At 47.2% G+C, this 16,807-nt stretch overlaps 1 protein-coding gene across 1 annotated transcript in view; it reads left to right on the forward strand.

The window, feature by feature from the left end:
- FRAS1 (Fraser extracellular matrix complex subunit 1) overlaps nucleotides 1-16,807 on the forward strand; it is a 1,618,415-nt gene that overhangs the window by 1,061,926 nt on the left and 539,682 nt on the right. The window contains exon 43 of the mRNA XM_069626341.1: nucleotides 10,253-10,441. Within this exon, the coding sequence (XP_069482442.1) occupies nucleotides 10,253-10,441 (189 nt within the window). The remainder of the gene's footprint in view (nucleotides 1-10,252; nucleotides 10,442-16,807) is intronic.

The raw sequence follows: 16,807 nt of genomic DNA on the forward strand, positions 1-16,807 counted from the left end.
CTTGGTTGAGCCCTAGTCTGGACTCCACTTGTTTGGACGAACAAGGCAGAGGTACTTGTTCTAATGTTGCTCTTTCCGCAGTAGACCCCCATCCTGCCCCACAGTCGCATGCCATTTGCAGAATTGCATCGTCTATGATGCAGGCGCGTCTGCGGGTAAACAGTTAAAGCAGACATCGGACGAGCAGTTCCGCAAGCTCCAATTGTACTGTTTGTTGTCATTTTGAAATTTATAACAGGAGTGCGTGGGGCGGGAGACAGCCGTGGGCGTAATAGGGGGATACAAAGTATCAATAGTGGTCTTACCTTCCTTCCGCCTCACCCTGCCTCACCCCACGAACACCACCAACACACTCTACGCACTCCGCGACGCGTCCGGGTGCAATGTTTTATGGTGAACTCCACCTCTTATATTTGGTTTGCTCCATGTAATATAGTGTACAAACATTACGTTCTCAAATAGCATACAGTTTATGATGGAAAAGAACAGAATTTAATAACAACCAACTTCCCTCCCTATGATTTGTAAAGCCTTCTGTTGCTTCCCAAAGTACTGCATTTTCAAACTCATGATATTACTGCTGCCTACTTAATTAAGATGTTCTTTTTGCAGCTTTCTCTCTATAGACCTAAATGGGACACCCAACTTGTTCCCACTGTTTTGAGTCTTTTGGAGGCAAGTGAAGTCTTTTTAACTTCACTGACCTTGTTAAGCGCATCTGTTACAAGGGCACTGATCAGTCCCTAAGGCTATCAGTGCAGGAGAACTCTGTTCTCCTTAGAACAATTCTTTGTTTTTACCTGCACACATCACCTTCTGTGAAGTGTAGTAGGGAAGGGACCCTTTGTGTCCCTGTGTTAAGATGGATTTCTATCATCTTGCCTGGTGGACAGATTTACAGGGACCTCTGAGAGGTTTGCCAAACCCCAATCCAGGTACATGGATGAGCGGTCAAGGTATATTCTCAGGAGAGTGTAAGTGGGCTAAGGAGCCCTCATTGAGTTCACACAGTATGACACACAATCATTCCATTTTGACAGTAAGTATAAAACAGTTATTTTCTTATAGGCCTTCTGGACACACTAAGAAATTAATCTAACAGGTAATATTATTGCACAATACTCTGATACAAATATTTACACTCACAACAGTTCAAATATGCATTAAAATAATGTATTCAGCAAAGCAGGTAAGCAGATAGAATGCAACAAATGATGGAGCCAGGTCGCAATTCCCTAACCTAAGCAGTCCAAACCCTAAGAAGAATGGGGCCTTGTGCCCAAAAGTCACAGAAGCCACAATGTTTGCCCCTCTGAAAGGAGTCTCTGTAGGTGAGAGGCAGTTTACTTGTGATGGTTATTGTTCAAAAAGGTTCTTCAAGAATTTTACTAAGGTAAGTAACTGTGTTCTTATATTTCAGGTTAATCTAGCCAGGTTCGACAACCAAAAGCTGAGTGGAATGGAATGCAGGAGACAGTTACTTGTTCCCAATGTTATCCTATGGAGGATGGGGGGAGGGTGAAGGGGGCAGATACACTGCATTTACTTTTCCCTCCACCCCCCAACTCTGATTTTCCAAGATGTCATGGATCGTCTGGGGTTCGCTGGGAGCTCAATCTTCCGACGTTGGTCTGATGAGTGATGTCCAGAAATTGCGGGTTTGAGGATTCTTCCAATCGGGTGCAGCTGCAAGATGCAACCACTGGTGATAAATATATGCAAGAAATACTGGGGCAGATCTCGGGACACTTCACAGGTTGGAGAATGGCGAGATCCAGTGATGGCCTCGGCACACAGCAAGCTTGAATGAGGAGCAGAGACACTTCTGGCGAGGTAGCCCATGAGAGAGCTGATCAGTCTACTGGGCAGTCCAGGGACACTTTTGTAGGCTCAAAAGGGCAGGATGTTTGAGAAGGCGTAGAGACTAGTTGGTCCCACTAGTCCAAGGGCTGAAGCACCGCTCAGGGTCTTTGGAGATCAGGTAGTTACAAGGGGCTTCACTAGGTCAGACATATAGGGTAGGGTAGGGATGCTGAGCCACTCCAAGAGTAGTCTTCAGATCTTCAGCAGGCTGGCTTTTTCACAGAATTCTTATCTCTGACGATCTAAAGAAATGGCTGCAGAGGTCCTCCTCTTATGCAGAATCTGCACTGGAAGCAAGTCCATGCCCACCAATGATAATCTGCACCATTCAAACAGCCTGTAGTTGCCCAATCAGGAAAAACTATTGGTCTCACATTTGCCCCCTACCTAGACTTTCTGACACCATGGATGTAGAGTGGAACTACCACTCTACCTTACCACCTTCCAGGGCCACACACGTGCACAATGGCATCAGTAGCCTGCAAATGCAGCAGCTTTCCCAGGCAAGTGCATGAACTTATAAGGGATTTCCTAACCTGGCAAGGCAGGAAGGCCACACAACAATATGGGAAAAGAAGCAAGCGAAAATCTTGTGGAACGGCAATTTATGGGCACTAGCCACTGTTAGTAGCCATATTTATTGATCTATTTATTGTGTATTTGTAAGGCGCTTTACATCAAGTAAATTGTGTTCAAAGCGCCCACAGGGCAACAGGGAGGGAACATGGAAATGACAAACAGAATATACCAGTGAAAGATAGAGGAGGACCTACACCTTCTGAATGCTCACAAAGGCCTTGTGAGCATTCAGAATATGCAAATGCCGAGAGAGAGAAGGGATGAGGGAGTGGGAGTGGGAGGGGGGGGGGCGGTAAGTGCTAGTTGTCCCCAGAGGGTGAGCAGCTGTAAGTGCCTAGGTGAAAGTGGTCAGCTATCAATAAATAAGTAAGTGCAGGCCTGTGGTTAAGACGGATTTCTGAACTCTGACCTGGTGGGCAGAGGTTCAGGAAGCCAGCCTAGTTTCTTGGAACAGGGTAACCTTCTGGACAAGCCAGACCAATCAAGGTAGCATTGGCGGCGGTCAAGACTGGGGTGAGGGTGACTGAAAGACCTCAATGAGCACACAGAGTAAAGGACACTTACAAATCACTCCCAGTCCGGTGTACATATATTAAAAATACAAATACATTTATTTCAAGGCCTTTGAGTTTCAACACACAAATAAAATTACAGTAATACTTCTAAGTCAACACAATCCTATCAATATACATATATACAAGACCAATGGGGTCTAAAGGGTTAATGCACGAAATGGGTCCACAACCCGAAAGGGGAAGGAAACGGGCAGTGTAAATAGTCTTTAGTCCCTTCTGCATCAAAACACAATCCTAACTGAGAGGCAGTCCAATACCTAAGAAGAGTGGAGCCTATTGCTCAAATGTACTTGCAATGCTGGCGCACGCGGTAATGCAGATGGGCAAAACGGGGTCTCTTCAGGGGTCTGTAGCAGCTCAAGAAGGTGGGTGAGGTGATGAAGAATAAGTTTCCACTATTTGTGGAGGGTCTCCCCAACAGGGCAGAGCAGGTTCCAGAGTGTTTGAACAGTTTGCTAGTTCACACTAGCAGTGGAAAGGAGAGGGGCCCTCAGGGGCCACTTGCGCGTAAAAATGGATGGAGGCGCTAGGAGCCACTCGTTAGGGTTGCAGTTACTCACTGACCCCCGGTGCACTCTGGACCAAACTTTGGCAGTCAAGTCCACTTTGGTTGCAGGTTCAAGTGCAGCAATTTGGCGGCTCTGCGGCTTTCAGCGACGAACGGGAAGTGGCGATTTCTCCGCTCCTGGTGGATGGATCAGGCCAGTTTCACAGCAGCAGGCCTCAGAGGCAAGACGGGCACAAAAGCAGCACACCTGCAAAGTTCGCCACCATGGGCGACATGGTAACCGCGTATACTCTGGTTCGGGCGAACTCACTTTACGCCAGACCTTGGAACACCAAGTGTACAAAATTAGGTGTGAGAGTGCCGTGAATACAGAGCTAGCGACGTACCAAGTTTCCAGTGTCTCCTCGAAACGGCGGCAGTATCAGGGCAAAGGTCCTGCGTAAACTGGTCAGCCCACTGGTTGGCCCAGGGACACTTCCGAGAAGGCTTACTTGCAGGGTTTGATGAAGGTGCAGTGAATAGTTGCTCCCACTATTCCAATGGGTCGAAGCGTCTTCGCAGACCTTCTAGGACGACCAGATGCAGAGGGGTCCAGCGGGACGACAGTGGGCTCAGGGTGCCAAACCTTCTAGCGGGTTACCAGAGGTTCCTCGACTCGGCTTCTTAGTTTCAGGATACTTGGATCCTATCCTTCGTTCAGTGAGAACTCCAGAGATTGACATGGTATGGGTGTTTGGAGCCTTCTCTAACACAAAATCTCCTTTGCGCCAAAACGAGAGGACCCAATTGGAGATCTGCTCACAAACAGGCACACCATACGTGGACCAATCATGGACCACGGTGGTCCCAGGCATTCACAGCACACCAGACACTCTAGCAGCCGAGATGGGTATTGGAACTAGACAGTCCAGCCAACATCCTGGGGGCACACACACAAGGGATGCAGAAGCCTGCGGAAGTTTGGCGTTTCGCGTGATAATGCATGCCCAAATAAGAACTGACCCGGGTCAGCTCGACCTGGGGAAGGTGAAGGGGCAAGATGGCCAAAAGGCGGGACAAAGAACCTTGTGGGATGGCCATTTTGGAGCCAGGCCACCTATTTGGGCCAAACGCAGTAACAGCAGTTTAAATGGCAGGAAAGGGTTAAAAATACAAGAATTGATAAGCTGCCACCAGCCCTGTCCAAGGCACATCTGCACTTCTCCTAAAAAATCCTTCTAGAGTATCTAGGGTCTTTGGAAATGACTATTAGACCCAAGTGCACTGTACTGTAAGGTACTTCGTGCACTTGTTGCATGTTGGAGAAAAGTTGCAACATTGACAGGGACTAAGGGAAACAAAGTCTCCCAGTACTGACCGTCATTAAGGGCATGTCAGTTTCCCCATAAGAAGTGAGCGAAAAACCCAGGGAGTGCAGCAGAAGGCTGTGCTCCTCTGGAAAAGTCAGACTACGGTGTTTAAACAAAGCAAAAAGTTGGGGGGTACAAAACTGGAGGAAAAATTACACATGAAATGGAAATCCTTCCTAAAAGTAGTGGCAAGGCCAGTGGGTGCCAAGGCATGTGGGAGCGGACGGTGGCTCAAGGCGATTGGGTGTGGAAGGCCAGGGCCCAAGAGGACACATAAGGGCTCTGGTCACCAATCTCAGCAACTGTGAGTTTAGCAGAGAAAAGAGGAAGGGAAGGAGGAGGTGAAAAGGAAAATCGTGAGGAGCTTTTGGAATTAGACGAGGTCTGACTCAAGATGAAAAGGAAGGGGGAGGCTGTTCCATAGGAGGGAGCCTGCTGAGGAAAGAGATTGTCTACCAGCTCACTGTTTAGCAAGGCGTTTGACACACAGAGTTGGTGCCGGAGGAGCGTAAAGATCTGGAGGGAGAGTATTTAGTGAGAGCAAGTTGTTGATAGCGTGGTCCCTGGCCCCAGGCAGCCTTTTGGATGATGCAGAGGGATTTGAATTTGATCCTTGTAGCAACCGGGAGCCAGTGGAGGGTTTTTAGAGCTGGAAAGATACGGTCCCTGGGCTTGAGGCCAAGGATACGACTTGCAGCCCTATTCTGGATTAGCTGGAGGGGTTGTAGAGAAGAGGAGGGTAGGTTAAGGAAAAGGCTATTGCAGTAATCTAGCCTAGAGAGAACCAGAGCTGTAGAGACATTGGGCCTCATTACGAATCTGGCGGTAACCCTGCCGGTGCTACCGGCGGGCTGCTGCCGGACCTGTAACATTTTACTGCCACCTATCTTGCTTGTGCCATCGGGACATTACAAGTCCCATTGGACTGGCAAGCTAGGTGCTGGTAAATGTTGTTCCCCATTCCCCTGGAGTCCTTTGGGACTCCACAGGAATAGGTTCACCGAAGAATCAGCACCGTTGCTAACAGTGCTTCAGTGATAAGTCTGTGCCCGGCTGGGTCAGACCTGTCGGGTGCAGCGGCCCCGGCAGGCAAACCTCTAATTTGCTGGTCCGGAAACAAGGGTGCAGGTAAGCTTACTGGCACCCTTGTTTCCGGACCAGCAATGTCGTAATGAGGCCCATTGAGTTTCTGGGGGACAGTGAGGAAACTAAGAATTCCTTTGAGGAGGTGGAGTTGAAAGTTGACCTTCTTGGCAAGGTTCTGAATGTGAGGGAGGAAGGAAAGAGAGGAGTAGAAGATGACTCCATAGTTTCTGACTTCAGATAAAGGAGAAGGGGGGGGGGTGCCCATAGAAGATAGCCAGAGTGAGGGGAAGAAAGAGGGAGCAGGAGCCCCAATAGGAAGGATCTCAGTCTTGCTGGCGTTGAGGGCGAAATCATTGGAAGTACACCAGGACTGGATGGCAGATAGGCAGTCGGGAATGATGGAGGAAGTAAGGAGAGGGTCAGAGGTAAGGTTAAAGAAGAGCTGTGTCTCATCTGCATAACACTGAAAGTTGGGAGAGAAGGTGGAAATGAGGTGTGCAAGCAGAGCAAGATAAGTGGTAAAGAGCCAGGGAGAAAAGTTGGAGCCCTGGGGGACAACGCAGGTGGAAATAGAGGTGGGGGAAGAGAAAGAGCCCAGAATAACCTGGGACGGATGGTCATTGAGAAAGGAGGTCAGACAGTCCAGTGCCGGCTCAGAGATACCTAGGGTATCGTGGAGCCGTTTTATGAGGATGGAATGGTTGACCATATCAAATGCAGAGGAGAGATCAAGTAGAATGAGAACAGCAGGAGAGTTGGAATCAAGAGATGCAAGTAGTTCCTCATGGGTGTACAGAAGAGCAGTTTCCGTGCGTCTGGATGCTCCTGAATCCAGATTGATGGTCCTGGAGGCAATCAACAAGTTCAGTGTGCTGGGTCAGTTGGAGGAAGACCAGCTTCTCCAAGAGTTTCCCAAGGAAGGGGGTGATAGATGTGGGGCAGTAGTTGGCTGGACAAGATGAGTCTGCAGAAGGTTTTTTCAGGAGGGGCGCACAAGGGAGTGCTTGAGGGTGGAGGGGAAAGATCCAGTAGCAAAAGAGTGGTTGCAGAAATCAACAAGTGCAGGGGCAAGAGAGCCAATATTGTCCTTGATGGTTCTGGAGGAGCAGGGGGAAACCTATTTAGAAGAGATCTTCATGGAGCGGACAACTCTGGTGACCTCATCAGGTGTGATAGCAGAGCAGGAGTAAAGAAAGGTAGAGGGAGGATGGCCATATGAGGCAGGGGTGTTGGGGAGAGGAACGCAAGGGTGCTCAGGATGTCCTGAGGTTTTGCAGTGAAGTATGTGGCCAGTGCATTGCAGAGGGTCTGGGAGGGAAGAGGTAAGGAAAAGACTGCAGAAGGGTTGGCATGTTTCCTGCCAATTTTAAAGAGTTCAGCCATGTTTTTTGACGCTCCGGAGATGCAATCCTGAATGTGGGCCTTTTTCTTGGCTCGGATGGAGAGTCTGTATTGCCTTTGGAGCAGGCGACAGGCCAGTTTGTCAGAGTGTGAGCCTGAGGTCTGCCACTTCCGTTCCGCAGCTCTGAACTTGTGTTTCAGGGCTGAAAGTTTGCAGATGTTCCAGGTGTTAGGCTTGGAGGCATGTTTCAGGTGGATCCTCATGACTGGGGCAAGAATGTCAAGGGTATTAGTGATGGCAAGATGGAGGTTGCTGAGAGCAGAGTCAGAGGTGGAGTCTGGAGTGGGGAGAGAGGGAGGTATGAAGGTCGATGCAAAGGCAGCAGCTGACACTCATCGGACGGATGTTCGTGAGTGAGGTTGGCAGGGCTGGCGGAGATGCGGTCAGAGGGACGCGAGGACTCGGGTGAGAGGAGAGAGAGGTCTGATCAGTGGAGGGGAGAGTGAAAGATCAGTGTGGAGGAAGGCATCAAGAGTGTGTCCAGCCGTGTGGGTAGGACCAGAGGGGAGAATGGAGAGGGAAAGAGAGATGCAGAGGTCACGGAAGAGAAATCAAGCCCATTCAGAGAGAAACAGGGTGGTATAGTCAGGTGGCCTGTACATGGTGGCAATGGTCACAGAGGAGGTAGGGGAGATGACCAGCTTGCAGACCATGCTCTCAAAGGAAGAGTAAGGCTGGGTGGTTATGAGGGAAGAGGGGACCCACTCCGGGAAAGTCAGAGGTGGAGTCTGGAGTAAACACATGTGCACAATAAAAATACTGCAAAATTGTAAAAATGTATCTGCTGCCCCCAGTTTGTCTTTAAACACATATAAAGGTAGCCAGCAATCCCACGTGTAAAGTATTCAAAAGCAAAGGGACAGAGGAAAGTGCTCAGTAAGTTAAACATATACTTCTCCTAGAAGGACACTTGCAACATTCAAACTTGGAGGGGTTGTCCAAGCCCCTGGAGGAATGTGGATTGTGGACAGACCACCATTCATCCCCACTTCCTGCTAGCACAGAGACACAGGAGCACATTTGTGGATTTCTTGCAAGAAACACACCAAGGTGCATAATGGAAGGGGATTCTCCCTCACCTGACAAGGTAAAGGCAGACAATAAAGGAAAGGCCACCTTGAACAAGACTTAAAACGTAAGAGGGTATCGTAAGTATAAGGTCCCCTTAAGTGCATTATCACTTCTAAAAAGGTGGCCAGGGATAATGCACCCAAAAGAAATTGTAAAAATGTAATAACTGCCACCAGCTCATTGAAAGGATGCCTGGAAAGCAGCAACAATGCTACTTTGAAGAAAGAGAAGGTGATACCAAGTGTCCCCAAAGCACTCCCATGTACCCTGACTTGTACTGTAAAGGTAACAACATACATCATACAAAGGAGAGGCCTACTCCTATACTGGTAGGGCTATGGGCCAACCAGTGAACCCAAAACAGCATTGCAAAAGAGACCCTAGGGGTCTCTAGCGGCATAGCACATAAGGTGGGGGTGCTGCTATAGGAAAACATGGAAGCTAAAATAAAAGGGAGCGGACTCCCCACACTGGAACCTTAGGGAAGGGCCCACTGTCCCCAGAACAAAAGTAAAAGCAGGAGTGAGACAAAAAAAAGGATCACTCACCTTCAAAGTCAATGAAAAATGTCCCAGTGAGACCAGCAGCAATGCTGGGAGGCTCCTGACAGAGTGTGCAAGATTTGCAAAAAAGAAATCTCCCTAACATATTTCTGTCTAGTTACACGTCCTGTGATATAGAAAGCAGGTCAGTAGTACAATGTAAATACAGACATAGTCCTGTCAGAAACTCACACAAACAACAAGCAGTCTTTGCCTTTTTTAGTGCATGTTTAATTATGCTTGACACTGCCATTTGTAACCAAACCAAATGGTATTTAAATTTGAACCACACTAAACATTTTTGTCCATGTTGTGTCTTGTTCCCGCTGCAACCAGTAGTCCTAGAATCCACAACTTCCTGTCCGTGTGATTAGGTTACAATGTACAAATGAGACGTTTTGGCAGCAGATATTTTCTAGAATGTTACATTTTGGTTAAGTACATAAACTGTAAACAGCATAAGGAATGGTTTATGATTCTTACTCCAGCCAATGGTTAATTTGATATCAAATTAATGTGGGTGACCTGACATATAAAAAAATGGTATGCGCAATATCAGGATTTGAGCGCAATCTGATTTCCGGAGTGGCCTGACTAGATTACAAGAACACTTCCGCGCTTGTAGGAGGATGATGGGTGCTCTGGTTATGGAATCTCTAGTAAGGCAGGATTAGTTTGTAATGGAGTCTTGTGTAATATGGGTGTAATGACTCTAGTTTACTGAGAAAATGCACCCAGAGTTTTAAAAATTGATGTTCCCAATTGATACTCTCCTAGCACTTCTTCCCTTCTAACCCTGGTCTACCCGTCCTTCTCTTTCTGATATTTTCACCCTTTTTTGTTCAGGGCTCTGCTGTTTTTAACTATTTACTTAGTATATTCATCCCAGACATAAATTCATATACTTTTGCGAGGGGGCATCAGTTAACGCAGTTAAAGTGGCCGTCTTTCCTTTGGCACAATTTAGGTTTTGTCTTGCTGAAATTCATTATGGCTATGTGGTTACAAAAGTAGACCATCAAGCTTACAAAATGCTGCATTAACATAATACTGTGAATCTTGATGAGAGTTGTGGTGTGCATTGTAACCTGTAATTTGGAATTCGGTGTATCTTTATATACAAAAATGATGTGGCTACTATTACATTAAGAAGACTGTAGGTCCTGTTAATTTCTAGTAAAGCATTATGCTATTGGTTTCAGGGTTCATGCTTGGAGAAAAATGTCTGGTGTTCTTATAGAATTTCTAATGGATTGCTTGTTGACTTGTTTGCCCAGGTTCAGTAGCTCACATCACTGACCAGCATTTAAAAGCCACTGATATTGACTCTGACGACTTGAAGATCCGCTATGTCATGAAAAAGGATCCTGCAATGGGTCGTCTGCAGATGGTTAGAAAGGATAATCGCGCGCAGATTTCCGTCAAAGGACCTATCAAAAGCTTCACCCAGGCTGACATCAACAAAGGTAAGGATAGGTAATTTGACAATTCCTGATCGCTATGAAAGGTATACAGAATTTTCCTCTTTCCGGAAGAGATTGAAAGGTTTGTAAGATTTAACATTTGCTATGTGTGTGTGGGGGGGGGGTTGTGTAGGTGTGTGTGTAGGTGTCGGTGTGTGTGTGACTGCGTGTAGTAACACATTTAGGGCTGTGGTAGGTCAAGAGAAGAAGACGGACTAAATGGTGGCATTTCCAAAATGTATTTCTGTATTTAAATAATAATAAAAGGCCTTCCAGTCCCCATTCTAAGAGTTTGCCCTACCTAACACAAAACTAACCAGGGTGCTCGTCATCAGTAATGTAGTCCAAAGCAATAGTCTGTGCTCTGTCCCAAAGCTAATCTACGCGGACCCTACCAATAAGCAAAGCAACACAGAGGTAAAGGAGTATGACTCCCTTCTCCTGGACAATCTTTCTAAGCTTCAGTAAGCTACTCTTTCAGTTGTTCTTTGTGTCCTCTTGAATCCGTTCTTTCAGTTCTTCTAGGGGACTCTCCCACCTCCGGGTATCCCCTTTTTTCCACGTACAGAAGTCACTTGGTTCACCAATTGAGGGTCTTGGCCCGTATCCTTAATGAAAACGTGTTACTTTCTTCACTTATGTTTGGATGTTGTGATTCTCTATATTTCTTATTTAGATGGTTCTTTCTCCATTCACGTTCCTTGATTCTTATCTGTTCACTGGGATAAGTAGATTGTGTCCCTAAGGGCTCTTCACTTGGCTTGACTCTTAACCATTCACAGGGACGAGTAGTATGAAGGTCATCTGTATCCCTTTTCCTCCCTCACCGGGTATCCCGCAGCTCCCGTTACCTTCTTCACTACAGGCTGGCATCACCAGGTCTTCTTGCAGGGTCGGGATCCCTCTTGGAGTTCACTCCGTCTTCCTCCTGTTTGTTCTCGCGGCTCTGCAGAGCCAAGGCTATAGCTGCCTCAGTGTTGTTCACGGACTGCACAGTCCACCTCTCCTAGGTCACATCATTGCTTCTTCCGATCTCTGTTATGCACAGCTCAACCTCTAATCTTCTCCGTGCTTCTGTCTCTCATTGGCTGGCTTAATCCTCTCGACTGAGCTTCTCCCGGAGTTAAGCAGCTTCTTCCTTCTTGCTCCTTTGAAACCCCAGGCTTTGTGTTTTCTGTATGCTAGTCCTTCTTCCCTTTTAACTTGCACTTCTTTGGTACTTCCCAGTGTAGGGCCATAGTCCTTTCTTTCTTTCTCTCGAGCATTCTTCAATACTCGCTCGATCTCCCTCTTCTCGGTATGGTTGGCTTCCAACCATTAAACAACCTCTATGCCTTCTTTACTCTTCTTATGGCTATTTTTGACTTCAAGTTGAGGGTTGTGATTGATATTACAATAGCAAACAGTAACTTGTTCATGATGTTTTTTTCTGAAGTCCTGATGGTATGATGGTCTCCTACGAAAGGGAGTTAGGGAGTTCCTTGACGGAATGACAGTCCTTGTCCCTAAGAGGGGAGTCTCTGTGAGGTCCCGCTTGCCGCCACCCCTAGGGGGAATATCGCGTAGTAGGCTTAACTTCCTAGCCTCACAAGGAAGGGCTCCCCTCTGGGCAGAAGTGACGGGATCCTGGGATTCGTCACAGGCCTTTGTACCAGATAACACGATACCTGGTACTTTCTACAAGCTCCCCAAAATACACAAAGAAAACCACCCTGGACACCCAGTTATCTCTAGATCAGGCACGACTGAGAACATCGCTGGCTTAGTGCCTCATTAAGCGCCTGCAACAGGAGGCATTCTATCTCTGATCGCCTCTAGCAGGGATTCCCTCAACCAGATGCTTTGAAACTGCCTGCCATCCATACGAATGTTGGAGACCTGCAGGAGGCCCGGTACAGCCTGCGGAGTTACTGCCAACTTGAGCGAGATGCTGTGGGCTGCCCAATACTGGCTCATGACTGGTGAATGCAACGGCCCTGGAGGGAGAGCTATCGGCTCCAACTCAGGTTAGACAGCAGGGTCTACTGATCAGGTGCTGCTACCAGTGGACGCTATTGCGGGAGAGAGGGGGTGCCAGAACCCGCCAGTGAGGAGGAGCAGTTTGACGGCTGACCCAGTGTTTCTTGCTCTGCAGAGCCTGTACGGTGCAGCCTGCCTTGGGATGCCAGAGGACCCCTGCTGAGTATGCCGCATAGGGCTGGAATCAATAGGAGATGGCATGTCACGGCACGTGGTCTGATCTGAAGGACTGGAAGCCTTCTACCACCACGCCTAAAGGAAGATTACAGTTGAGTGCATCACTGGCATGATTCAGTGCACCTGTAAGCCGCGTATTGCTGGAGCCCAGATAATCAGCATGACCTGAGTTGGCAGCCATTTCTCCTCATATGTGGAACACCTCAAGAGCCCCGTCAGACCTGGACTAACGCTGGTGAGCTGGAAAAGGCACAAATGTTGCGTGTGTGGATTGAATTGAGATTTCCAGCACGGGCGATGGGAGTGCACCCCCCCTGCTTCCTGCGCTGTCAGATAAGCCTCCTGGATGAGAACAAAGAGTGGTTACGACAACTGCCCCCATAAGTGCGCAGTACTCCTGAAAGTGCAGAGTGCTCTCTTCGACGTCAGAACTGTGTGGAGTATCGCCAGTGAGGATACACCTGGGGATTCTATCTGTGGTGGGCAGGATATATACATGCAGCCATAAAATAGTCCATAGGCGCCCCTCTGCGAGAATGAACACTGCTAAATGACCTGCTCTTTCGGAGGGTACCAACTCGAGAGTCCACAGCCACATTGGTACTCTTGTTCAGAAGAGAATTGCCATTAGATTTCGGTGCCTTACTGCCCAGAAAATGCTGGCAATTCTCTTCTGAACAAGTGTACCAACAGCAACCGCAGACACGTGTTTCAGCCTTGTTGGGCCTCATCAGTGAGGTGGAGCTGTGCCTCTCTGGGCACAGTAAGCAAGGGGTTCACGTCTGGATGACCCTAGGAAACTTAGGGTGACTAAACCTAGGTCCCTTAAACAATCCAAAAATAGTCCATAGGCGCCCCTCTGCAAGAAAGAACACAGCTAAATGACCTGTTCTTTGGGAAGGTATCCACCCGAGAGTCCGCAGCCACACTTTAGCTCACTGTACCTTTCACAGAAGGGAAATATCCCCAGGAGTCGGGTATTGATCTTCATTCACAAATGCCTACCCTCTGCCCAGTTGGATATCCAGTATGATCCTTATTGGTGCTTTGTCTTAGTAAAAGGGATCCTATTCCAATGATGTGTTACGCTCTTGAATATTTATGGTCCGACTGACGACAATGCTGGTTTTCACTTGCATGTTTTCACACAGAGCGCCCCTTACATAGGTCCACTCAAGTTTATAAGGGGGATATGAAGGTCACTCCAGCGCCAGCCACGGATAGACAGCCTCTTCCCTCAACCCATGCCGCGCTTCCTAGAAACAATAGGCTTTACTGTTCTTGATGGACAAACTCCAACTGCGGGATGCGTGGAGGGAGTTGCATCCGCAGCAAAGAGATTTCTCCTTTTACTCAAATCATCATGGGAGCTAGGCTTGTTTTGACTATTGGCTGCTAGTCTCTCCAATGCTGTCCATGGTAGATAGGTGCTAGATCCGATCTATCACTATCACGGATCATGGCCCAATAGTTCTCCAGATATTATTTATGGCAGTGCAACTGAAAGCCCTGCCCTGGAGATTGTACCTTCCGTCCCTGCATTATCCTGACTTTCTCCAGCATGGGGTCTGGCATGGATTCACATGCTCATGAATATTCCCAGTCGTTGGGCTGGGAATCCTCTGTAAAAGAAAAAATTGTTTCACTTTAGCTTTAAAACTGTATTCCTCCTCTAAACCAATCACTGCCCTCTGGGTCATACTGACCCAATCCAATAACAGTCCTCTCCCTAAGCTCCATCCCTCATGGCCATCTTCAGAGTTTTACTGCACGCTTCATTGTTTGGAGTCCTTTTAGTGCTCTCTGACCTATCTTCGAATATTTTTAGTTTTTTCTGCGTTTTTTGTAAAGTTTTGACCAATTTTTGGACTTATCGTTCGACCGGAGGTTGACTACCGGCAGCGGGGACCCAGTGTCAGCTAAGATCATACTACATGGAGGATCTTTCATTCAGTTTCGAGAGGGCCCAGGCTTGGGCCTACTCGCACCTTTCCACCATGACCGAGGAGAGGAGATGCCTCTTCAAACTCTGCGCGAAATGTGGACTAAGGGACGTGTACGTGGAGGATCGACACAGCAAATGTCTGTATTGCCTGCATCCGAACCACGATGAAGAGGGATGCAAGGTCTGCCGTGGTTTTTAGAAAAAGACCAAGAAGGATTGCTACAGCAGGCTGGCAGCGTGGTTGAAATCCTGTGGGCTCAAGATCAGTAGGGGCACCATCGAATGGACTTTGCAGGATGATCCCAGCACTGTTCGTTGTGGTAGCGGCAGCGGATCCTACGGTGCAGGCTTTTGATCTTCCTCCACTGGAGCCACCCCCAGTTGCCTTTCCAAGGAGGACAAGGTCCTTGGGAAAGCTCTGTTACTCCATCTCAGGACTGCATCTGTGGCAAGCAAACACGGACGCCCTATTGGCTGCGGCTAACCAGAATATGTGGCGGGAGCTCTGGGAATTTCTGCCTGACCTCCCTTCGGACAAGCAAGTCTCCTTCAAGGCCGGGCAGAGAGATGCCCGGGACATTGTGCAGGACCTCATGGAGTCTTCGGTCTCCCACATCGTCACAGCCAGCAGAGCTGTGCCTTGGTATCGAGATGAGAAGGTTTCTGCGGTTCACGATTGTCGTACCACTTTCAGTACAAGGTTCTGTCCTCACGCTATACTAAATTTAAAGGGGAAGCTCAATTTCACCCTGCCAAAGGTTCCGATACTGTCCCAATGTTGGGGGACACCCCACAAGGATGGAGGAAAGGGGACTAAGAACTATGAGTACTCTAGTCACTACAGTGAGTAACTTTAATTTTTCCTGAGTCCCGCTTGGGTCCCTTGAGTATTTCACAAAGAAATGTTTTTAGCTAATATTGCTGATTTATAATGCATTTTTGAATCATTATATTACACTCTTGTTTACTGAAATGCGCTAAGTTACTCTCTATGCCTACTGCTTACATTTACGTCTGATTTCATGGTATACAATAATACCTTATGGATCTGAAATTGCAAGCATAATTGTATCCCAATTTTTGGTAACCTTCTAGGCATTGTTGGCCAATGTGTTCATCCCTTTTCTTGCTTCCAAGTGCTTTATGTAGTATATGTTCTACCTTTGTAATACTCATTTTACTATGAGAAATGTGTTGATGGGATGAATTTGACTATTCATGTGTAGCATTTTGGGCCCTGATCTCTATGTATTGTCTAGGGGCCCTTTTTCCCCCACCCCGTAGCCCTATATAATTATTGTGCCTACCACCAGGCAACACATTTAGCTTACAAGTGATCAGGGTCACCTATGGAATATTACTGTTTTTATACATGCAATGTGTCTGTGTTATGTTTAAGCTACATTACCTATTTGTACATGTAAATGAGTGATTTTATGTTAAGTGTATATTTTTCACTATACCACTGTTGTGTGTTCTCTAGAGGTAACTATGAAATTAACTGTATTTCACTATCAGCTCCTCTCCTCCTTTGAGTGAAGCCTGACTGTATTGTCTTAGTTACCACTACCACCATAGGGAGGTTTGTCTTTCTTCTATTGGAAACCCTGCCTTGTATTTAGGTTAAATGATTTTACATCCATCACCAGAGGGCTGCGGACAATTCTCCATAACAGCAATGTTTTGAATGAGAAATGGCAGTAAGCCCAGTGTCCTATGTCCTCAAGCCCTTGGGAACTATGGGCTAATGATTTTGTCCGGCATACAATGCCCACCTGGGGGTGGGTACTCAAAAGGTTAATGTGTTGTCTATTGTGCATATTGAATTGGAGGTCGCGTGACCAATCTTTCCTCACTGTGAGTTAGTTATACAGGTCTAATAATAATGCACATGTTATATAATGCTTTCAATTTAGAGTCAATATTAGCAAGGCATAATGAAACATTTCTGATGATGAATACATTTTGTTGCCTAGTATCATGACTGTATTGTGCAGCGTATTTGCACACACACCTACCTATAGGTTTCTCTGGTATCTACATGAATTTTCCAGAAACACCTAAATGCAACTGAGCTAGTTCCTTGTTTGCTGTTCAGGGGTTTGTATCATTGAAGGGCATTGATGCCTAGCTTCTCACCACTGTTCTTTTAATTGTCTAGTATTGTTCATGCACGTGGAGTACAAGCTGTCAGTCACCCATTTGGCTGTGCCAGAGTCATTTGTTGT

This window comes from Ambystoma mexicanum, chromosome 6p (genome assembly GCF_040938575.1).
Source record: "Ambystoma mexicanum isolate Mex_15411 chromosome 6p, UKY_AmexF1_1, whole genome shotgun sequence".
NCBI classification, from domain to species: Eukaryota; Metazoa; Chordata; class Amphibia; order Caudata; family Ambystomatidae; genus Ambystoma; species Ambystoma mexicanum.